This window comes from Ochotona princeps, chromosome 2 (assembly GCF_030435755.1).
Source record: "Ochotona princeps isolate mOchPri1 chromosome 2, mOchPri1.hap1, whole genome shotgun sequence".
Lineage (NCBI taxonomy): Eukaryota > Metazoa > Chordata > Mammalia > Lagomorpha > Ochotonidae > Ochotona > Ochotona princeps.
In genome coordinates this window covers 109,639,754-109,663,795 of record NC_080833.1, presented here as the reverse complement: position 1 = coordinate 109,663,795, position 24,042 = coordinate 109,639,754, and the positions used below count along the sequence as shown (strand labels likewise).

At 48.2% G+C, this 24,042-nt stretch overlaps 2 protein-coding genes across 9 annotated transcripts in view; both read left to right on the top strand.

The window, feature by feature from the left end:
- GON4L (gon-4 like) overlaps positions 1–24,042 on the top strand; it is a 139,892-nt gene that overhangs the window by 25,532 nt on the left and 90,318 nt on the right. For 4 of the 8 annotated variants that reach the window (XM_058660403.1, XM_058660402.1, XM_058660404.1 and 1 more), the window contains exon 1: positions 22,891–23,005. The exons of 1 other annotated variant lie outside the window; for it this stretch is intronic. The gene's annotated coding sequence lies outside the window, so the exon portion shown is untranslated. Of the gene's footprint in view, positions 1–1,445; positions 1,517–1,627; positions 1,985–22,871; positions 23,006–24,042 lie in introns of those variants that run through there. 3 more of the 8 variants (XM_058660406.1, XM_058660407.1, XM_058660400.1) reach the window with 3 other exon arrangements.
- On the top strand, positions 1,400–18,017 carry YY1AP1 (YY1 associated protein 1). The gene is made up of 9 exons (XM_058660410.1): positions 1,400–1,516; positions 7,280–7,383; positions 9,388–9,586; positions 10,503–10,589; positions 10,944–11,115; positions 12,485–12,629; positions 14,129–14,279; positions 15,208–15,324; positions 16,593–18,017. The coding sequence occupies exons 2-9, from the start codon at positions 7,292–7,294 to the stop codon at positions 17,973–17,975; spliced, it is 2,346 nt and encodes a 781-aa protein (XP_058516393.1). The 5' UTR covers positions 1,400–1,516; positions 7,280–7,291; the 3' UTR covers positions 17,976–18,017.

The following is a 24,042-nucleotide window of genomic DNA, read 5'->3' as shown; positions in this document are numbered from 1 at the left end:
AGTACCTCATGTTTCTAACCCTAATCTGACCCAATTCTGTTGGCTATGTTATAAGGTCTCCTCCTTATAACAAGGGTTTGGCCATTATTGGCAGCTATATAGCTACTAGTAACCATGCTGAATGTAGATGACAACAGGAAGGTGATATTAAACTTACTCTACAGTGACAGGGCAGGGACTGTGTATGGGAGAAGTCCCACCCTCATACCACCATCTATGTACCAACATTGTAAAACCTGTAACCCTCGCTTAACACTTGGTGAGCCTGCTCCACCGGGTTGGCCCCATGTACCATGGCAAACCATGGCACTCAACCGGACACAGGACTTTTTGGAAAGGTTCAACTATTGTCAAAGACGTTTTATCACTCAGATACCGAAGCTTATCGGTTTCTAGAAACTGCCATGGTTAGAACTAAAAGAGAGCCAATATCTGCTATTACCCTCACAGTGCTATTAGGGTTGGGAATTACAGGAACAAACACTGGGGTTTCATCTCTAGCCTTTCAAAATCAGCACTCAGCTTTGCTTGCTTGGCTAAGGAATTGTGCGTGCTCACAGGCCTAACAGCATACATGACCCTCCAATCCCCATGAATTACAATCCGGGAGCAATGCTGGCTCCCATAGTTACTAGAAAGAGGGAATAAAAGACGTCAGAATCCCAATTAGCTTAAGTGACTCCATATGCTTAGCCTGAGTGACTCCGGCTTTAGCCTACCTGACTCCTAATGTGAAGTTGAAGTGCTGAGTCAAGATGACAAGGACATTCCTTAAGACAATGTCCCCCCCGCCCGTTAGAGATAAAACCCTATGTAAATGAGGGATTGATAGTTGGCCAATAGCATGCCTCGCAGAAATAAGACTTTGCAAATGTGGGATTGATAGTTGCAATTCTGATAGGCTGAAATACAGTTAACCAATCAAAAGTGTGACTGTGTGGACTCCCCCCCACCACTACCTACCTCTGCCGACCAGATGCGCTCCCTGCCATAAAACCTGAGCTTTTTTCAAAGTTGCGGGAGGTAGGTGGTGGCAGGGCTCCGCTGGCCACTCGCGGAATGCTCCGGAGTGACGGGCAGCTCTCCCCGCTCGGGGCCCGTCCTCTGCTCGCCCGCCCTGGCGGCTGACAGGAATGGAACGGCCCCGCGGCGGGGATTGTGGGAGGCGCACGCGCACGCGGTGGAGGGTGGGGGGGCAGAGGAGGCGGCGGCGGCCGTGGCGGCGGTTGGTGGCCGTGGGGGCGGGGAAGGGGGAGAGCAGGGAGGAGGAGGCGGCTCGGGCTCGCGCTGCCGAAGGTACGCGTGAGGGCCTACGCCACAGCCGGCTTGACAGGGGCCGAGAAGGAAAGGCGGGCCTCGCGAGCAGGCGCCTCGGAGCGAGCGCTCAAGGGCTGGCGGGCGCGCGGGGCGGCCGAAGGTTGGTGGTTGGTGGGAAGCCGCGAGCGACGAGCCGGGAGACGCTCGTACGCGTGTCGGAGGGCGTGCGCGCTCCGCGACCGGAATCGGCCTGGAGCGGGTAAGGAGAGGGAGCGGGCGAGGAGGGAGGAGTGGGAAGCGGGCGTGTGTGTGTCGGGGTGGGGGGAGGCACGGGGCGCCCTTCGCTCCCTCCTCCCGAGGAGCCGCCGCCGCCGCCATTTTGGGTTCGCTTTGCGGAGGGGGAGACGATCCCCGTCTCGGTGGCGGGACCCGCCTCCCCTCTGTTTCCACCCCCTCCCTCCCCACCGTGAACCCTACGCCTTTTCCCTTCTCGCTCTCCTCGCTCTCTCGCGCGTTTCCGCCAGTCGGCTTAGCCGCTGGCCGACTCCTGACGAGAGCGGGAGGGATCCGCTGTGGAGCCGGGGAAGCGGAGGCGCCTGGCGGCCACCCCCTGCCCCCCACCACACACACACACACACACACACACACACACACACTCACACACTCCCTCCTCCTCCTCTCCCCCACTTGTCTGCACTCATCGCTCTCGGCCTCGGCCTCTGACACGGTGAGTAGGACGGCTCGGGGCGGGCAAGGCCTCGGGGCCTAAGGAGCGCTCTTCCTGGGAAGCTACTGTCATCTCCCCGGAGCCGGAGCTCCGGGAGCGCGGCGGCGAGGATGGGGGAGGGGACAGCGGGGCAGGGGATCCTGAGCTTTGCGGGAAGTCCCTGCAGGCAGGCGGGGGTGCAGGGGGTGTCCCTGACAGGCTTGGGGGAGGGGGGCGGGAAAGGCAGCGAGTGGATGGGGAGTCCTCTGTGCCCCTGACAGGCTCTGACAGGCTCAGGATGGGAGCATCCCCCGTGGTCCAGCGTGCCTCTGTGTGTGTGTGTGTGTGTGTGTGTGTAAGGGGGTGAGCGTGGCGCCGAGCTGCTCCTCAGAGGGCAGCTGACCTGTGGAACGAGGTCTGTGAGTGGCCCCTGTCTGGTTGTGTGTAGGAACGACAGGCCCATCTCCGTGTGAGAAGTTGACTAAATGTCACTGGTTAGTTTGCACATGGAAAGAGATGTTTTTGGTCTAGAAGCCAGATGGCTTGTTGGTGCAGAGCGGCTGTGTTTGTAGGGATGGAAAGTGTTTCCGAAGAGTTTGCCGGGATTTGTGGATGTGTAGTGGAATTCCCCTCTGTGAGTTACTTAATTTTTTTTTTTGTAAAGATTTATTTTATTTTTATTACAAAGTCAGATATACTGAGAGGAGGAGAGACAGAGAGGAAGTGGAGCTGCCGGGATTAGAACCAGCGGCCATATGGGATCAAGGCGAGGACCTTAGTCACTAGGCCACGCCGCCAAGCCCAGAGTTACTTAATTTTTTAAAAGTGGTGCTGCTATGGTGTGCTCAGGTTGATTGATGTAAGTGTTAGAGTGTTAGGGGTTAGAAGCACCGGGATGCTTGTTGGGTGAGAGCAGTGATGGTAGTGCGATATATCTTACACAAGGCGTCCTCAGAAAGTTCTCGTAAACTGTGTGTTAGGAAGAAAGTATGATTTCAGAAATTGCAGCAGGAGGAGAATCTCATAATTCCATTTTCCCATGAACTTTTCAAAGTACAATGCTGTGTATTGGGTTAAGAGACAGGGAGAAACAGGCTAGCCATTGCAGTCTGAAGAATAGTTGGTTTTTCTGAAATGTAAAACAGACTGGGCCCCCACATTAGAAAATTGGTACAAAAAGCAAATTTGTACGAATTGTTTGTAGAGTTGCAAGAGCTTAAAAGGATTATAGTTAAATTGAACCAGTTCTACTTATTCCCAAACACCAATATTTGGGATCTGTGTTATTTTTTAAGATTATCTGAAAGGCCGAGTTAGAGCTCTTCAGTGTGCTGCTTTACTCCTCCAAATAGTCACATCTACTGTGGCCCGGAGCCTGGGACTTCATCTGGGTCTGCATTTGGGTGCACAGGCCTAAAGTCTTCGGCTAGCTTCTACTGCTTTCCTGGATGCATTAGCAGGAAAGTGAACCAGCCTTGACTCGAACCAGTACCTATATGAATGCTGACATCACATCGGCCTAAGCTGATATGCCTTAACACCAGTACTTAGTTCATCTTTTATTCTTTGTAAACTTTTGCAACATTAATGCATCTTTCTGAATCAGCTGATAAGAGAGCACAGTGAAGGCCAAGTATATATGGCTTTGTTCTTTTTCAGTATACTTTATCGTCAAAATCCTGAGAAGCAAGCTCATCTCTCTTTCAGTTTTGCATCGGGAGGGAGATGTTTGGAAGCCCACTTCTTGGAGTTTAATTTAGTTATGAGAAGCATTGAGTTAATCCCATTCAGAAGACATAAAGGAAGGGTGTTTGTAGTTGAAATTCTGATTCATTTGAATCTATGAACTGTGTGAAGGTCAGGGCTCTCAAAAGGTCTAGGAGGAGGGAAGGATACTCCCAGAAGCTGAGATTTTGTTAGGAGTTTTTGTGATTGTTTATTATTTGTGATTATTTTGTTGTGATTTTTAGGAAGCTGTAAAATTTTCATACTCCATATGCAACTTTGTGACTAAAAAGCAGTGTCAAGTGTTACCAGGTGTTTTGGATAAAAGAACTATGTGGTTAGAGAGATAGGCAGACATTGATTGTATTTCTTAATCTGTTTTTTTTGTTGTTGTTTTTTGTTCAAAAGCATGGCCTTTGTTTATTTTGTTCGAGGGAGTAGTACAGAGGCTGAGGCACAAACTGCTCCCGTGCACTGGTTCGTTTCTTGAATGCTCACAGTAACGGTGGCCTGGGTGGAAGCTGGGGTGCTTGAACCCTAGCCTTTTGCCACCTGGAGCGCTCTTTAGTAGGAAACTGGCATCAGCAGTGAGGCTGGAACTTGTGCACCGGACACTCCATGTGGTATACAGGCATCCTAAGCGACTTCTTTTTTTTTCTTTTTCTCCAAAGATTTATTCATTTTATTACAGCCAGATATACACAGAGGAGGAGAGACAGAGAGGAAGATCTTCCGTCCGATGATTCACTCCCCAAGTGAGCCGCAACGGCCGGTGCGCGCCGATCCGAAGCCGGGAACCAGGAACCTCTTCTGGGTCTCCCACTTGGGTGCAGTGTCCCAATGCATTGGGCCTTCCTCGACTGCTTTCCCAGGCCACAAGCAGGGAGCTGGATGGGAAGTGGAGCTGTTGGGATTAGAACCGGCGCCCATATGGGATCCCGGGGAGTTCAAGGCGAGGACTTTAGCCGCCAGGCCACGCCACCAGGCCCCCTAAGCGGCTTCTTACCTGCTGCCACAGACACTTGCACTTGCATGGTGACTGGTTTGTGTAAGAGTCTTAATGTCATTATTTCTACACAGAAATGCAGAAAAACCTGTGGTAACATCCAGTTGGACAGACTACCCATGGCTCTAGATTTGGAAATGGAATATAGCATCTGCATTTTTATTGTATTATTTTTTTTATTGCATAGTCAGATATACAGAGGGGAGGAGAGACGAGAGAGGAAGATCTTCTGTCCGATGATTCACTCCCTAAGTGACCGCAGCGGCCTGTGCTGCGCTGAACCGAAGACCGGAGCCAGGAACTTCCTCCAGTTCTCCCACATGGGTGCAGGATCACAAGACTTTTTTTTTTCTTCAACATTAACATCCATCATGTATCTAACAGCTGAGTACAGACTTACCATCAAAGTTTCTATGCAGTTACATATTAGTTTGCATTAATAGTCATAAATTGATTAAGTTTTTTGGGGAGACAGTTAAGGCATTATTTAAACGTTGCCTAATATAGTGATTAAGCATGGTTTTACAAAACCTTACATTTTAACAATTGAAGAATAGAGAAGTTTAGACAGGTGAGCAGGGAAATCCCCAACAATCCAGTGAGTCAGGAAAACTCTAACTCTACATACTACCTAGTAAGGTCCAGGAGAAGCAAATAGGGAGCCTGACCAGTAAGTACCATGTAAGTGCCACCATATAATCCATAAGAAAGCAATGAATTAGACAAGAGAAAAGAGAGTATTTGGAATAAATAAAACTGAAGTAGAAAACATCAAAACACATGGGATGTAGCCACACAAAGCAAAACAAAAACAGTATGGATTGGATTACTGAAGTTACTGAAGTTACACTTTCCATGCTGGTTTCCTTATATAAGAGAGAACATATGGTATTTGTTCTTTCGTGATTGACTCATTTCAGTGAGCATAATGGGCTCGAGTTGGGACTGCCTAGTTGTAAAGAGTATAATTTCATTCTTAATAGCTGAATAATACTCCATGGAGTAAATGTACCACACTTTCTTTAACCACTCATCTTTGGCTGCACATCTAGATTGTTTCTATGTCTTTGCTATTGTGGATTGTGCTGCTGCAAATATAGGATTACAGATCCCCTTCTCATATGCAGATTTCATTTCTATTGGATATATTCCTAGCAGTGGGATAGCTGGGTCATATGGCAAGTTTGTTTGCAATTCTCCAGGCACTCTCCATAGTGATTTCCACGTGGTTGTATTAGCCTATCTCCCACCAGCAACGAAGGAGGGTGCCTTTCTCCCCACATCCATGCCATCAGGTGTTATTGGTTGAGTTCTGAATGTAGGCCAGTCTCACTGGAATTAGGTGGTACCTCAACGTGGTTTTCATTTGTATGTCTCTGATGGCTAGGGAGCCTGAGCATCTTTTCATATGTTTGTGATCCATTTGGATCTGTTCTTTTGAAAAACGCCTGTTCATTTCCTTTGCCCATTTTGTTACAGGGTTATTTTTTTTTTTTAAGATTTTATTTGTTTTATTACAGTCAGATATACAGAGAGGAGGAGAGACAGAGAGGAAGATCTTCCGTCCGATGATTCACTCCCCAAGTGAGCCGCAACGGCCGGTGTGTGCTGCTCCGAAGCCGGGAACTAGGAATCTCTTTCAGGTCTCCCATGCGGGTGCAGTGTCCCAATGCATTGGGCCATCCTCGACTGCCTTCCCAGGCCACAGGCAGAGAGCTGGATGGGAAGTGGAGCTGCTGGGATTAGAACCGACGCCCATATGGGATCCTGGTGCAATGCAAGGCGAGGACTTTAGCTGCTAGGCCACGCTGCCGGGCCCCAATAGTTTTTTTTTCTATGCCTGGGTTTCTAAAGCTCTTTGTGCAGCCTGGATATTAGTCCCCTGTCACTTGTGTCGTGTGCAAACATTTTCTCCCATTCTGTTAGTTGCTTTGTCACTTTGTTGATTATTTCCTTTGCTGTACAGAAGCTTTTTAATTTGCTGTAGTCCCATTTGTTCATTTTGGCTTTGATTGCCTTTGCTTTTGACATCTTTTCTAAGAAGTCTTTTCCTGTTCCTATATCTTGGAGTGTGTTTCCTATATTTCCCTTTAATAGCTTGATGATTTCTGGGTGTAGATTTAGGTCCTTGATCCATTTATAGTTGATTTTGTATAATGTGACAGGTGTGGGTCTTGCTTGTTAATTCTGCAAGTTGCTAACCAGTTGTCCCAACAGCGTTTGTTGAAGAGACCAGTATTTTTCCCAGGATTGTTCTCAGTTTTCTTGTCAAAGATTAGTTGACTATGTATGTGTATAGGCCTACTTTCTGGTGTTTGTATTCTGATCCATTGATCTTCTCTGTTTCTGTACAAGTACCAGACTGTTTCGATAACCACTGGCCTGTAGTATGTCTTGAGGTCTGAAATTGTGATTACTCCAATGCGAGTTTGTGGGAGTCCTAAGCTGAGGCTGTAATGGAAGGTTCCTCTCAGAGCCAGGGTGGTTCAGGTCTTGTAATGTGTAGCTGTCAGTTTCTCTAGCTACCGCTGGAACGACTTTTCTAGGCTCTTCTCCAGAAAAAGCCTTTTTTTCTTTGTCCACAGTTCTAAGATGAGATGGGCTTCTCCAACATGGAAGACGATGGCCCGGAGGAAGAGGAGCACGTGGCCGAGCCGTGGCCCAATTTCAACACGCCTCAAGCCCTACGGTAGGCTAGCCGATGTCTTTGAGACATAGGATGCAGGAAAGGGTGCTGAGGAAGTGGGATGCACATGTTCCCATCTGGCAGGAGTTTCTGTAGTGATGTAAAGGTGCAGCGGCCTGAGGGGAGTCAGGAGTCAAGCCAGTCTCCTTATCATGGGGCAGTGCGGCTGTAGATCTAGCTGCGTCTGTTTGGGAAGGGAGAAAAAAAAGTAGCTGGCGTCCACAGCAGCTTCTCTGGATGAGTGTGCTGGAGAAGTGTGTGGGCCTGTGTGTGGCCAGCCACAGAGACAGCCCCCCCAGATCCTGCCCTCAGTTGGGGGACTCATGAGGCACCTGGAGTCATGCCTCCATTGTCTGAAACTCAGGAAGTGGACACATGTGTTACACCATCTGTGATGTAAAGGCTGTAGTGTTTGTGATGGGTTTGCACCTGTGCTAATCTGTTACTGTGCAGTATAAATCAGTATATGGTCAGTACGCAGTATACAGATGATGTCAGGATGCAGTTTGTGTTCTGGGTGGAACACAGCAATGAGCAGATGTGTGGCCACTAATAATTCCTGTGGGCTTTGACTTTTTAGTTTTTCCTTAAAATTTGTACTGAGAGAGATAGAAGTGACCCCATTTCTGTGGGGAGATGATAGAGTGATCCCACTGTTTCACTACCCAAATGCTGACGGTGGCTGTGGGACATGAGCCCAAGTCTGGAGCTGAGAACGGAATACAGCTCACTCACATGGGTTTCCGGGAGCCTGGGCTTGAGCATCCGTGGTGGCTCGTAAGGACTGCATTGACAGGAGGGTGGATGAGGGACCTGGACTTGGGCATTGGTCTGAAGCACTTAAATACAGTTGCCATATATTGAAATTGAGTAAGAATGTTATTGGTAGGGGCCTAGAAATCCCTGTGTTGGGACTTAATTCATCAATGTAGGATTCTGTCTCCTTGGAAAGAAAAGGAATAGTCTCTGAGCTATGAGTTGTGGAAGTATGAAGGAGGTAGGTGCTGTTGGTGCAGTCAGCCCACTGTTGTCCAGGGTGTGATGCAGGGTGTGACAGTGGGGCTTCTGTCAGGAGATGAGGCGTGCATGTACAGAAGGATGGGTGTCATTGAAATACCCAAACTTTTAGGTGAAAATCACATTTACATGTTTTCTATAACATCTCATGTAGCTTTTTCAATTTATGAAACCCAGGTTGGCTGAATTCATAAATGCAAGCCATTAGAATCAAATGAATCATAATTCTTGGGGATGGCTGCTTTATGTCTGAAAGGGGTGCAGTTCGTCTGGCTGAACAAGATCTGAGAGTTCTCCAGGCAAATACACATGCAAACTCACTCATTCACATATATTTCTCTCTTTCTTTCTCTGTCTCTCTAACACACACATACACATACACACTGTGCTCACTACAGTGAAATGGCTTGAAAGCTGTGATCCCTGAATTCAGTCCGGATCTTTTTTCGAATTGGCGAAGAAATACTGAACCGTGGAACCATTCCTTCTTGCCTCTCAGGGTGCCTATTTGCAGGAAGCTAGAATAGAAATGGAGCTGGAACTGGAACTGGAACCCTGTCTCTACAGCATGGCATGCTGTAGTCAGACCAACTCTGGTTTTATTTCTGATACTTTAATGTTGCAGTAGAAGACCTCTCTCAGAAAAACAAACTGACTAGTTTGTTCTAGCTCTGTGGTAGTTTTGTCATCCAGATGTTTCTCTGCTGCTAGACTTTTATCCAGGTTCTTCTAGATATTTTCTATGTGTTGGTTGAGTAATGAAGGTGGTATATGATGGGAGCCAAGGTAGCTCAGAATCGTCTTCTTTGAATTGATACTAAAACATTTGGGTAAAGCTTTGAACAAGGCTTGAGGTTTGACTTGGCTCAGTTTGCCTTTGCGGGTCAGTAGTCAGTTGTTGAGGCTGTCTTGGCACACTATTTGAAGGGCTTGTGTGTGTTGCGGAGCTAAAAAACTGTGCATAATGAGTTATCTCCATTTTGGAGTTAGGTTTGAGGAACCTCTGGCCAACAAGTTGAACAAACAATATCGAACAGTGAAGGAGCTCCTTGAACAGCTGAAGATGAAGAAATCCTCAGCTAAGCAGCCACAGGAGGTAGAGAGGGCTAAGCCTCGCCCCGAGAAGGTTCCTCAGACTCTGATTCTAGATGCAGCCCAGAGGAAGAGACTGCAGCATCAGATGCAGCAGGTAAGACTTCTCTCCCTAATGTGGTATTGAGGATGCCACTGAGTTTTACATAGAAGCTGCAAATAGCAGCTCTGTGAAGGTCAGAGATGGGATCCTAGTACAATTGCAGCTAGGGAACGTCCAATGGTCGCTTTTTTTTTTTTTTTAAAGATTTATTTATTTTATTACAAAGTCAGATACACAGAGAGGAGGAGAGACAGAGAGGAAGATCTTCAACCCGATGATTCACTCCCCAAGTGAGCCGCAACGGCCTGTGTGTACCGATCCGAAGCCGAGAACCAGGAACCTCTTCCGGGTCTCCCACGCGGGTGCAGGGTCCCAAAGTTTTGGGCCTTCCTCGACTGCTTTCCCAGGCCACAAGCAGAAAGCTGGATGGGAAGTGGAGCTGCTGGGATTAGAACCGGCGCCCATATGGGATCCCGGGGCGTTCAAGGCGAGGACTTAGGGCACTAGGACACGCCTCCGGACCCTTTTTTTTTTTTTTTTAAGATTTATTTATTTTATTACGAAGTCAGATATACAGAGAGGAAGATCTGAATGGTCACTCTTGCCACTCAACAGGTCATCATATTCATGCCTTTATGGCTCAGGCAAGAAAGTTTGTCAGCACCCTGATGGTGTTTCACAGCTGCAGGTTTTGAAAGGGACCTTTTGTAACCCAATCTGAAGTGGGATAGCATCACCAGCAGGAGGAATATTTTATTTTGTCTCATCTCATTCCCTTGGGTGTATCATTTTGGTGAGGAGAACGGTGTCTATGGAACGCACACCAAGATCGTGTGTGTGTGTTGTGTTAATGGGCTCTCCAGAAAGCCAAATGTGTGAGAAAGTTGCAGATGTCTTAGTAAGATGTCTCTAGTTCCTGAAATGGCAGCATCATGTCACCTTATTCTTTTCCCACTTATTCTTTCCCCAGCATGTTCAGCTCTTGACGCAAATCCACCTTCTTGCCGCCTCCAACGTCAGTCTCAGCTCGGAAGCTAATACCACCAAGATATTTCTTGTAAGGTTCCAGATATCCATCGCTAAGTCTAAATTCAGTAGAATGTGAAAGTAGGTTGGGGTGTGGGCTTTGTGGCACATTAGACAAAGCCACTGCTTGGGATGCATGTGAAGTGTTAAGTCTTTCCTGGATTCTGAGCATCATCCTGAGCGTGAGGCTCACATGTCTAATCAGGCAGGAGACTGAGTGTGTCACAGACAGAATCCCCGAGTCCTTGAGGACTCAGTAGAGGGTCTTCATGGCACAGTGTGAGTTTTCAGCTGGTGGTAGGATGACAGCTAGTGTGGGGCAGAGGGCTGCTGGGTTGTATTGTCTGGAAGTGTGTTCAGTACCCACTGTGTGCTTTGTTCTCAGAAAGAGCTGGGAGTCTTTGCCCAGAGTTCCATCGCCCTTCACCAGCCGCTGAACCCCACGTTTCACACGTTGTTCCAACCGTGTAACTTGATGGGAGCTATGCAGCTCATTGATGACTTCAGCACATATGTCAGCATCGACTGCAGTCCTCGCAAAACTGTCAAGAAGCCTGGTAGGGGACAGATGTGTCACCTTTGAGTTTTTGCTTGCAGTGAGAGTTGAGAGTCTTGTTTCCTAGACAGTTTCTGTGTGTAATGTCCTAGGAATGAAGAACACAGGATCTTTCTTTTCTTTCTTTTCTTTCTTTCTTCCCTTCTTCTTCCCTCCCTCCTTCCCTCCCTTCCTTCTTTCCTTCCTTCCTTTCTCTTTTTGTTTTTCTTTCTCTTTCCCTTTCTTCTTTCTTTGCTTACTTCCTCCCTCCCTCCCTCCCTCCTCCCTTTTCTTCCTTGCTTCTGTCTCTCTCTTTCTTTCTTCTGTTTGTTTATTTGCTTGTTTTATTGGAAAGGCAGATTTACAGAGAAGGAGAGACGAAGAGAAAGATCTTCCCTCCACTGGCTCACTCCCATGTAGCTGCAATGGCTAGAGCTGAGCCGATTTGAAGCCAGAGTCAGGAGCTTTTTCTGGTTTCCTTTGTGGGTGCAGGGTCCCAAGGATTGGCCCATCCTCGACTGCTTTCTCAGGCAACAGGCAGGGAGCTGGAAGGGAAGTGGAGTAGCCGCAATATGAACCAGTGCCCATATGGGAAGCCTGTTCATGCAATGCGATGACTGTAGCCACTAGGCTACTGTGCTGGCCCACAGGATGTTTCTACTTTCTTCCTTCTCTCTTTTTTCCTTGGTTTGTGCTTACTTTTGAGGTGCTGGAATCATATTAATATTTGGGCTTAGGTAAGATTAGGAGGCAGTAGACAGAATGGTGTGTGAAGGAAAAAAAAGTGGACTCAGGGCTAAGAATTGGAGTACATTGGGCTTAAGCATTAACAGGTTAACTTGGTGGTTGGTAATCAAGATGGATGTCACGAGTTGTGTTTAAAGTTTTCTCTTTGAGATTAACTCGTGTTTCCCTTAGTGATTACAGGCATGTTTCTCCAATTTGAGTGAAATGTGGATGTTGGAGTTAGTAAGAGGGTTTTAATCAATTTGCAGGTTTAGTTTCTGTGTTTTTTAGTCAGTGACTTGTAAGAACATGTTTGCTGCTGACTTTAAGCCACGTGTTTACTTTTTTTGTTTACTTTTGCTTCATGGTTTAGCCAAGTAGTTGTGGCTGGTTTTGAAATTGCATTTGTTTTTGGATTTGAGTTAAAATGTTTGTATCTTATTGTTAAATTGAGTATGTAAAGGAATCTTCAGTTAGTGAATGCAAAATTGATATTTCAGGGTTTTTTTTGCAAGATCTTTGATCTTTGCTATATAAGATTAGCTGGGCAGGTAGAAGACAGTCACATTAGTCCAAGGCATCTGTATCTGTAGTCCACATATATGTGTGTTGCGAAGCTCTGCTGGTCCTAGAATGGCATTTGTGACAGATACTTGTTCTTCCAGCCTCTGAATTTCCCTGTTTGCCTAAGCAAGTGGCTTGGATCCTGGCCACCAGCAAGGTTTTCATGTATCCGGAGCTCCTGCCAGTGTGTTCCCTGAAGGCAAAGAATCCCACGCATAAGGTGACCTTCACCAAGGCCGAGGACAAGTAAGTGGGGAAGCAGGATGGACTGTGTGCAGGCAGCAGTGTGACAGGTAGAGGAAGACGTGGACACCGAGAAGGTGTAGGTGATGGGGTGTGTGTGTGTTGCAAGAATGCCAAGGCCTGCTCTCCTCAGATATGGGCATGGGCATTTTTGAATCATTTGTTACAAAATTAGTGTTACCATTCTATGGAAGGACCTGAAAGTTAGTCTCCCACGTCAGTGCAGAGGCGCAAATTTGGGTCATCTTCTGCTTTCCCTGGTGCATTGGGAGCTAAGTGGATTAGAAGTGGAGCAGCTGGGATTCAAACTGACTCCTTGTGGAATGCTGACATTACGGGCCAGAGTGAAAGGCTTAGCTTGCTATTCCATAAGACCAGTGCAATATAATTGCTTCCCTGTGGTATAATTGATATAATTTTTTTTTGTTATCTTCTAGAGTATACTTAAAACTCATATAAGAGACTTTTCAATGGTCATGAACTTTTTCTTGTTTATTTGGCTTTTGTAGCTAAAGTAAGAGAACTTTTGTGGGTGGGTTTTTTTTTTTAAAGATTTATTTATTGGTCCCGGCACAGTGACTTAGCGGCTAAAGTCCTCGCCTTGAATGCGCTGGAATTTCATATGGACACCAGTATATCCAGCTCCCTGCTTGTGGCCTGGCAAGGCAATCGAGGAAGGCCCAAAGCCTTAGGATCCTGCTCCCGTGTGGGAGACATTGAGGAAATTTCTGGCTCCTAGCTTGGATCGACACAGTACTGACTGTTGTGGTCACTTGGGGAGTGAATCATCGGACGGAAGATCTTTCTCTCTAATTCTCCTCCTCTGTGTTTGTATCTGACTATAGGATCAAAATAAAGTAAATCTTTTTAAAAAATTTATTTATTATTTTTATTAGAAAGGCACATTTACAGAGAGAAGGGGAGAGACATAAAGATCTCTCATAAACTGGTTAATTTAGGCTAGAGCTGAGCCGATCTGAGGCCAAGAGCTTTTTCTGGCTTCCCATGCAGTTACATGGTTGCAAGGCCTTAGGCCATGCTTTTGGGCTTTCCCAGGGTATAAGCAGGTATCAAGGTTTGAAGTGGAGGAGCTGGGACTTGAACCAGCGCCAAGATGTGATGCTGGGACTTGCAAAGCAAGCACTTTAACCTTGAACCATGGTGTCTCTGTCTTTCCTTCTGTGTATATATGTGATTTTGCAATAGAAAAAAAATAAGTCTTTTTTTTTTTTCTTAAAAAGTGTAGCAGCCAGGACACCAGCTGGCATCCATATGGATCCAATGCGAATGTTGCAGGCAGTGACTTAATCCACTAAGCATAGTGTTGTCCTCCTGTGCTTTTTGTGCATGCTGCTTGTTAGTACTTACACATGGGTAATGTTTTCTGTTGAGTCACCATTAACTTTTTCAAGAACCTGATGTAGACAAAGTAGATTGTTAAATGTATGGAGTTTTTTCTGGGGGCTCTTTGGAAGTCATGTTTAGGGTTGTTGCTTTCTCAGTCTGCTAGCTTTAGGACTCAAGCATTTCGAGGGGACTGAGTTTCCTAAGCCGCTGATCAGCAAGTACCTCCTGCCCTGCAAGAGTGCCCACCAGCTGACCGTGAGGATCAAGAATCTCAGCATGAACCGAGCCCCTGACAACATCATTAAAGTGAGTGCCACGTGTGTGCCGCCCCTTCCCTCCCCTTCTTTCCATTGCCTTGGCACACCACCCAGTGCCCCTCTGCCTTTGCATCCATCTCCTCCTCCATACCTGCAGGCCTCCCCACCTTGCCTGTGTCCCTTCCCCACCTGCCCTCCCAGTGCTCCTCTGCCTGTGTGTCCACTCCCTCTCTGCCCCCTGCACCCCTCTGCCTGCACCTGCAGGTTCCTTTCCCTCTGTTGGTCTCAGTGAGAAGTGGGGATCCCTTTGCTTTAGGCTGTTTCCTGTCACCCATTTGCTAGGTTAATTTCCTCTTCCCTTTCAGGGCATTGATCCAGTGTTTTCTTCTGGTGCACCTTCAATCTCTCCTTCTCTTAGGAGTATTTCCCCTAAATATAGCAGTACTTCAAAATGTTTATGGAAATGGAATTAAACGTTTTACTGGGGCCCGGCATGGTAGCCTAGTGGCTGAAATGCTCACCTTGCATGCACCCCAGGATCCCTTATCTGTGGTGGTTTCTGTCCCGTTGGCCCCATATCCTCTCCAGCTCTTTGCTTGTGGCCTGTGAAAGTATTCGAGTATGGCCCGGAACCATCCTCGTGTGGGAGATCTGGGGGAGGTTTTTGGCTCCTGGCTTTGGATCAGTGCAGCTCCAGGCGCCACAGATACTTGGGGACTGAGTAATCAGACGGAAGATATTCGTTTGTCTGCTCCATTATATATCTGATTTTGCAAAAAAAAAAAAAAAAAAAAAAAAAAAAGGGAAAAATAAAGAAAGCAAGATCCAGAGGTGTTGAGCACTTACTTTCTAACTGTGTTTACTTGGGTATTTCCGTGTATGTGCGTGTCTGCAGTCAGTGCCCACCATATCCCGGCCCAGCAGCAGGCCTTGTGTCTGGGAAGGATGTGTTTCATGCCTTGTTTCTTCCTGCCCAGTTTTATAAGAAGACAAAGCAGCTGCCTGTGTTACTGAAATGCTGTGAAGAGATCCAGCCCCATCAGTGGAAACCACCTGTAGAGCGTGAAGAACACCGCCTCCCCTTCTGGCTAAAGGTACAGCCCTCCTGCAAGGCTAGAGGCAGCAGTGGGGGCAGTGGGGATTGGGGTGAGCATTTCAAAGGCTGATTTAAGCCACTGATACTGTAGTTACAGAGCTGATACTTCCTCATCCACTTTTCCTCTTTTAGTTTATTTTTTTATTTTTTTTTTAAATTTATTTACGTGCCTAGCATGGTGGCTCTTTGGCTAATCCTTCTTTGTTACATGCTGGGACCCCAAAATGTTGCTGAATGTTTCCCGGCTCCTTCATTTACCATCTAGCTCCATGCTTGTGGCCTCTGAAATCAATAGTGGACAGCCTAGAGCTTTGGGACCCTGAACCTGTGTGGGAGTCCCTGACAAACCTCCTGGCTCCTGGACAGAATATTTTTCTCATTGTCTCTCCTTCTTTCTTTATGTCTGTTAATTTATATGTATTAGAAGAAAATGAAAGATTTTTTTCACTCTTAGAGGAAAGGCAGATTTATAGAGAAGGAGATTACATTTAGAAAGATCATCTCTCTGCATATTCACTTCCCATGTGACTACAATGGCCTGAGCCAAACCAACCTGAAACCAGGAGGCAGGAGCTTCCTGTGGGTCTCCCACGCAGATGCAGAGTCCCATGGGTTAGGACTGTCCTTGACTGATTTCCTAGGTCACAAGCAGGGAGCAGGATGAGAAGTGGAGCAACTGTCGTATGAAATGGCTTCCATATGGTATCCTGGTGAATGCAAGGCGAGAATTTAGCCACTAAGCCATCATGCAAGGCCCACAAATTCAATTTGTGGGCCCGGCGGCATCGCCTAGCGGCTAAAGTCCTCGCCTTGAAAGCCCCGGGATCCGATATGGGCGTTGGTTCTGATCCCGGCAGCTCCACTTCCCATCCAGCTCCCTGCTTGTGGCCTGGGAAAGCAGTCGAGGACGGCCCAATGCATTGGGACACTGCACCCATGTGGGAGACCCGGTAAAGTTCCACGTTCTCGGCTTCGGATCGGCACGCACCGGCCTGTTGTGGCTCACTTGGGGAGTGAAAACATCGGATGGAAGATCTTCCTCTCTGTCTCTCCTCCTCTCTATATATCTGACTTTGTAATAAAATAAATAAATAAATCTTTAAAAAAAAAATTCGGTTTGTTAGATCTATGAATAGAATGTTATCTTTGTAGAAAATAGAAGGGTAGGTGATTTGAAAGTTAATTGAAAGGGATCTGATATCTAGATCCATGTTCTCCTTGTGGATTCTTACATGCATGGGATCAAGGTATCCTTACTCCCAACAGGCCAGTCTGCCTTCTATCCAGGAGGAACTGCGCCACATGGCTGGTGGTGCGAGAGAGGAAGCACATGTGACCGGAACCCCTGAGATCAGTGCAGAGCAAGGAGTGGACAAAGGTGGAGCAGAGATGGGCAGAGAAACCCAATACCCATTGCTGTTGCCCAAAGGTGTAGTTCTGAACCTGAAGCCAGTTGCCAACAAGTTTTCCAGGAAGGCTTGGAGACAGAAGCGATCGTCAGTGCTGCAGCCCCTCTTGATCCAGCCTAACCCATCTCTTCAGCCCAGCTTGAACCTCGGGAAAACTCCAGCTCGGTCAACTCAGTCAGAAGCTCCTCCCAGCAAAATGTTCAGGATTCCTCAGCTGATCCAGCCAGCCATTGGCACTCCTTCAGTTCCAATTGTCCCTCCGCTGGGTGTTGGTGTGGCTGATCCATTTGAATCCCCAGTATCATTAACTACTGTGTCCCCTGCAGTCAGGCCCGGCTTCCCCTTATCTGATTCCCAGACCCTGATCTCACCAGCCCCTGCACCCAAGGCAGCAGTTCCTATTGTTGACCCAAGTATTTTTCGAAAGCCATGTGCTAGATGGAACCCCTCAAGGAGAAAGGGGTCCAAGGCTTCCCCCTGCCTGAAGACCGCCCCCCTCATCCCGTCTGCACCTGTCATCTTCACTGTTCCTGCCACCACTGTGAAGGTTGTGAGCCTCGGCAGTGGCTGCAACGTGATCCAGCCTGTCAATGCTGCTGTGGCCCAGAGCCCTCAGACCATTCCCATCACCACCCTCTTGGTGAACCCCACGCCTTTCCCTTGTCCGCTGAACCAGCCCCTTGTGGCTTCCTCCATCCCGCCGTTAATAGTTTCTGGCAACTCTGTGAATCTTCCTGTACCCTCCGCCCCTGAGGTTGAGACCCCAGGGAGTGTGGACATTGCCTGTCCCTTGGTTGAAGGGCAGAGTGCCTTTCAAAGCCCAGTGCCCAAGCTGGAGCAGCAGGACCAATCTCCTGTGTGTGCCTCTGTCTTCCCAAAAGAGGAGCACAGTCCAGGCCCTCCAGCAGCAAATAGAAAAAGCCAGGAAGGTTTGTCAGAGAACTGTGCCTATTGGACTATTGTGAAAACAGAGGAGGGGACGCAAATGCTGGAGCCTCCTCCTTCTCGCATCCAGGGACATCTGAGCTGTGGCCCTGGAGCTCTAGAGGAAATGGTCAAGTTGGAACCTGAGGATGCTGGGGAGGAAGTCTCCCATAGAGCTCCTGCACAGGACATTAGTGATGGAATCAAAGAAGAACGCTGCGTGGAAATGGACACTGGCTCTGCAAGTGAGGAGTTGAGTAGTGGTAGGGCTGTGACCAGGCCCAGTGCCTTATGGTCTGAGGAGCCTACCAGCTAAAAGTGCATCAGGCTGTTTACCATTTGACATGGGAACTCAGGAGAAGTGAGCAGAGGATTGCCAAAGAATGCCTATTCCGCCAAGGTGGACCAAGATGTGCTGCCTGTAGTGTACCTGGGAAGACAGAAGAGTCATCCAGTGTGGATAGGCAGTTAAGGGGGTTCCCCGCTGGATCACATACTGGAGGCAAGAAGTGTGGGCTTGAACAGGAGGTTGGGTGACCTCACCCAAGATGAGGAAGATGAGATGCCATCTACTTCTGAGGAATCTCTGGTTTCGATCCCTGAGCTCCAGGTGAGAGTAGGGAATCAATGTTAGGGTCTTATAGACTCGGTGTGTGTTACATTTATTTATTTTACATCTGCTTGCTTGTTGTACTAGAGAGAATCCTATAGTCATTTGTGTAGCAGTGCTATAATAGTGTGGAAAAATGATACTAAAAGATCAGTTTATTTTCTTTAAAAAATATTAGAAATCCCATTGTGTTTTTGTATAATACACATTTGCAGTGATTGGTTTTAAGGCCTCATATATTGGATTTTTGTTTGTTCGTTTGCAATTTTTCATTATTTTATATTATAGTTCCGTAGGCCTTGGGATTTCCCTTAATTCTACCCCAGGTCCCTACCCCCGCCCCGAATTCTCCTATCATATTACTGAAGTATCGGTCTTCATACACAGTCATATGTCCGTCATTGCAGACATGGACAACGGCAGAGTCCATTATCCTGTTGTAAGATATAGTTAACAGTTTCATTGGGAGTCCACTATGGATTGGAAGTAGAGATACACACTGCATTGTGTCTTCACATCTGGATAGGATAATCTCTATTGCTCAGTTATTATTCATCCTCTTAAATGAGAAGCCACTATAAAAAATCAACAAAAGAAAGAAAAATAGAAATTTACATTGCCATGAATTTCTCAAGAGGCTTTGATATTTCAACAGTCCTGAATGGTTGTCAGTCCCATCACTCTAATCGCGATGAAATTTCTCCAGAATCCACTGACTGCTATGGTCCACCTTAGAGTCTCCATCTGTTCAGATATTTATTGCCATCGCCTGTTTGGAGTGCTTAAGCAGTGTGCTCTGTCGTAGTCCTCTGCCATGGTACCAGGTGTCCTCTGAAGGCTCCAATGTACTGCCTTATCCTGTATGTGCATTTGGATATGCTGTCCACTGCTCTGTCTGAGACACTGAGGAGGCCCCGCTCTGACAATTGTACTCCACAGTCAGACCATGGAACCTGCAGTTCTCTCCATGGTTGGGGTTCAGTTGTAGGGAATTCCAATTCCAGTTCATACTGGTGGGGGCTACGGCCTAGGTCAGCCCTGCCAGCCTCCATTCCCGGCCCTCATGTGGACTGGCTGGTAATGCGGCCTGACTTGGCCCAACCCACACTCCATTTTTGCTCTCGCATTTGCCTGGGTATTACAGTTGACCCAGCCCAGCTTGACCCTGACCTGCACCAATGTATTCCTGTGGGTATTGTATTTTGGCCTGGTCTAGGCTGCTTCCCGTCTTGGTTCCTGTACTCACTTGCAGAAGCATGTCCCACCAGAGGAGTTAGCCAAGCTCCTCCATCAGGATCTCTCCTAATGCCAGATACTTCACACACCAGTGGATCCATAGGTCAGCCTAGTTAGTCCACCTGCTGTCCAACAGGAACAGTGGCCATTGCTGACCGGCCCTCACCCATCCCTGTTCTTGTTCTTGGGTGCTACAGCCCAGCCAAGCTTGTTCCACACCCAAATACAGATTACATGTGGCTGAGCAGAGGCATCCTGCATCCACCCTGGTACTCATGAGCACCAGTGGATACTGGAGTCTTGCCCAGTCTGGCACATCCCAGACTCAGCCCACACACATGCAAAGGGATACTGCAGCCATATCCAGACCAGACTGCAGCCCCCACCCTGGCCCTCACACTCACCAATAGGAATCACACTCTGGGCAGGGCGTTCCCTTCACTCCCCAACCCAGGTCTGTTTCCATCTACAGATCTCACAAGTGAAGTGGTTGCTCTGACCTGGCCTGACATAGCCCCACATCCTTCTTAGCCTTTGTCGTAAATGCAGCCTGGCCTGACCTAACCAGTCCCCACTCCCAACTCTCACTGGCGGGTGCCGCAACCTGGCCCTGCTCAGTCTGCTCCTATCCCCGGCTCATGTAAACCAGTAGGTGTGACAGCCTAGCCTGTCATGACCTGCACTCCAACCTGGATTCTGCACTTCCCAGTGGGCTAAGATCTGCTTGGCCCTGTCCAGTCTGCCCCCTTCCCAAACTAACCCACACATTAGCCAACAGATGGGGATACTTTGCCCAGGTTTTGCAATCCCTGGGTCTGGACCACATCACACCAATGGGAGCTATGACCCCGTAGGGGAGTTTCCCAGGTTCCCCCACTTGACCCACTCTCAGACACAGATTTCACATGCTCCAGCAGGTGCTAGGCACTTACCCGGCTTAGCCTATCCCTCCATCGTGGCCTTTGAGCTGGAGGATGATGTTGGCTGGCCTGCCCCATACCTTATTTTAGGATGGACATGAGGTGCTGCCCAGGCTATTCACAGACTCAGTACCCATGAGTGTTGGCGGGTCCCATGTTCACACCTAGTTCAGGCAGACACCACCCCAACTCATTTTTTTTGGAAATATTTATTTTTATTGCAAAGTCAGATATACAGAGAGTAGGAGAGAGAGAAGACGTTCATCCAGTGATTCACTCCTCAAGCAGCCGCAACAGCTGGTGCTGCACAGATTTGAAGCCGGGAGCTAGGAGCTTCTTCAAGGTCTCCCACATGGGTGCAGGGTCCCAAAGCCTTGGGCCGTCCTCGACTGCTTTCCCAGGCTGCAAGCAGGGAGCTGGATGTGAAGTGGTGCGGCCAGGATTAGAACCAGCACCCATATGGGATGCTGGGGCATGCTCAAGGCTAGAACTTTAGCTGCTAGGCTACCATGCCGGGCCCACCACTGCAACTCTTGAGCTAACCAGCGGGGCTTATATTTATTTCCAAAGGGATGGGCCCACTAATCCCTCGCAGAATCTACCCCCGGACCTGGTTCTCTCGTGTGCTAGTTATTGTCATGGCTCTGCCTGATATGACCCAGTCCCTGTTTTGACACACAGTCGGGTACTGGGATCTCGCTCTACCATACAGGCTGCCAGCCATAGACAGGCCTCACCCCCTTTCTTTCCCCGCCCCCACCAGCCAGAAGTGGCTGACGGGGTGAGGTGTCCTGTTTGTGCACTTAGCCCTCCAAGCCATCCAACTGTATTGGATTTTTGAATGCATTTTGCAATTCCTGATTTTGGGGTTGAAATGAATTTTTTGGAAAGATTGACAATATTTGATTACTATACTAAAACATTCAAATCAATTAAGAGTTTTACTGTTATTAGGTTTGTTTTATTTTTATGGAAGTTGTAGTTACAGAAACAGTGATATTAGATTCCCTGGTGACTTCCAGCAATGACTGCCAGGGTTAAGGGTTGGCCAGGCTGAAGGCAGAGCCAAGGACTGCATATTTTTCTTGTATGGGTCCAGGAGTGCCAGCACTTGAGCCAACATTCAGTGCTATGTCAGGCCCATAGGAGGGAGCTGGATTGGAAGTGAACCCTGCCAGACTCAAATAGTAACCACATGGTCTGCTTATCTTGCTACATCACAAGGCTTGTAAGCTGGGGAGGGGGAACATTTGTGTCAGGGTGGTACACGTGATAGACCGGGGAAAGCCGAGGTCCCAGGGAGCCGGAACCCACCTTTCCACATGTCTTCCAAGGTGAGAGCGTCAAAGCCGCTGCCACCAAGAGCCGGAGCAGTCATCGAGCTCGCAGCAAGCGGGGGAGTCGTGCTCGCGCCAGCAAGGACACCTCCAAGCTGCTGTTGCTCTATGATGAGGACATTCTCGAGCGGGATCCACTCAGGGAACAGAAGGACTTGGCCTTTGCCCAGGCTTATCTGACCAGGGTAGGCAGATGCTGCTTCCTGTTGCTGCCAGTGCCTGGGATGTGGCTGCTTCTCCTTCGGGGACATGTTTTCAGAACGACTCGTGTCTTGAGACTTGCCTAACATGCTTTGGCCTGTGCCTTAGCTCTCCTAGAATTGGCAGAGAAGCACAAGGAGACACGGAGTTCAGGCCTATGTGTGTTTTCCCTGAGCTGCCTGTCCAGATCCCTGGGTTGCCTGGGGTTCCTGGGAAGATGGTGTCCCTCTCAGGGTGATGGAGGAGTGGGGGCATGATTTCCCTGGGTGGGCTGTGTAGTGGTTTGCTGAGCTGCTGCCTGCAAAGCAGACAGAGTTGGAACACTGGCCAGAGAGTGCATCTCAGGGAAGAAGCTTGATACTCAGATGTGAACTGTCTTGTTTCCTGCTGTGTCCTGGGTGGCGTCCCCTCTTTTGACAGCCAGCGGGTTCATTGTCTCCCAGCAGAGGAGAGCACTTGCTTGTGTCCTGGTGTTGTGCTAACATTGCGTATTGATGCATTGCTTACCCCTAAGTGACGTCATGCTGGAGTACATGTGCAGACAGTCCTCATTTGTTTCATGGTGGGACTGGGGGCAGGAAGGGGAGGCCCAGGCTGTGACCTGGAGAAAAGCAGCCCTGGTTTTGTCGGGAGGGCTGCAGTCCCTGGCAAATGCAGATTTTCTGGTCCCAAGAAAGGTTTCTTTGTTCTTTGCCTGTGTCTGCCTTTGCCGTCATTGCTGGAGGCGTTTGCCTGTGAAGGCGCAGACTCCAAGCTCTCTAGCCCTAACCTGCTTTTCCCTGGGACCCTGGCTTGCTGTTGTGGCCTGCAGAAAGAGTGTTAATAATTTAGTGTTCCTGTGCAGGTTCGAGAAGCTCTACAACACTTTCCTGGGAAATATGAGGACTTCCTTCAGGTCATCTATGAATTTGAGACCAACACGCAGAGGCAGACGGCTGTGGATCTCTACAAAAGTCTGCAGCTTCTGCTCCAAGACTGGCCTCAGCTGTTGCGGGACTTTGCTGCCTTCCTGTTACCAGAGCAGGCTCTTGCCTGTGGCTTAGTAAGTATTCAGTGGGCAAAGAGCAGCCCCAGGACTCCCTGGTTGAAGTGAAGGTGGGATTGGATACAGAATAAGCCTGTAGTAGTCTGTGTAGATATGCAGCCCTCCCGAGCATAGTGCCAGAAGTCCACGTGTTGTGTTAAGGGATTATTTTCATATCTCCATTTTTTTAAAGGTTTATTTTATTTTTATTGCAAAGTCAGATATACACAGAGAAGGAGAGAGAGAGAGGAAGATCTTCTATCCAATGATTCATTCCCTAAGTGGCTACAATGGCCTGAGCTTTGCCGATACCAAGCCAGGAGTCCAGAGCTTCTTCCAGGTCTCCCATGCTTGTGTAGGTTCCCAAGGCTTTGGGCTGTCCTCGACTGCTTTCCCGTACCTCAAGCAGGGAACTGAATGGGATGCCTATATTGGATACCAGTGCATGCAAGGCATGGACTTTAGCCACTAGACTAATGCTAGGCCCTCTCCATTCTTTTTTTTTTTTTTTAAGATTTATTTATTTTTATTACAAAGTCAGATATACAGAGAGGAGAGACAGAGAGGAAGATCTTCCGTCCGATGATTCACTCCCCAAGTGACCACAATGGCTGTTGCTGCGCCGATCCGATGCCGGGAACCAGGAACCTCTTCCAGGTCTCCCACATGGGTGCAGGGTCCCAACGCTTTGGGCCGTACTCAGCTGCTTTCCCAGGCCACAAGCAGGGAGCTGGATGGGATGTGGAGCTGCCGGGATTGGAACCGGCGCCCATATGGGATCCCGGGGCGTTCAAGGCGAGGACTTAAGCCGCTAGGCCACGGCGCTAGGCCCTCCCGATTCATTTTTAAAGATTTATTTTTGTTTAAAAAGCAGACTTACAGAGAGTTGGAGTGACAGAGATGTTCCATCCTCTGGTTCATTCCTCAAATGGCAACAATGGTTGGCGCTCATCTGATATAATGCCAATAGCCAGAAGTTTTTTTCCCTGTCTCCCATACCAGTGCAGGGCCCAAGGCTTTGGGCCCATCCTTTTCTGATTTTCCACGTCAGAACA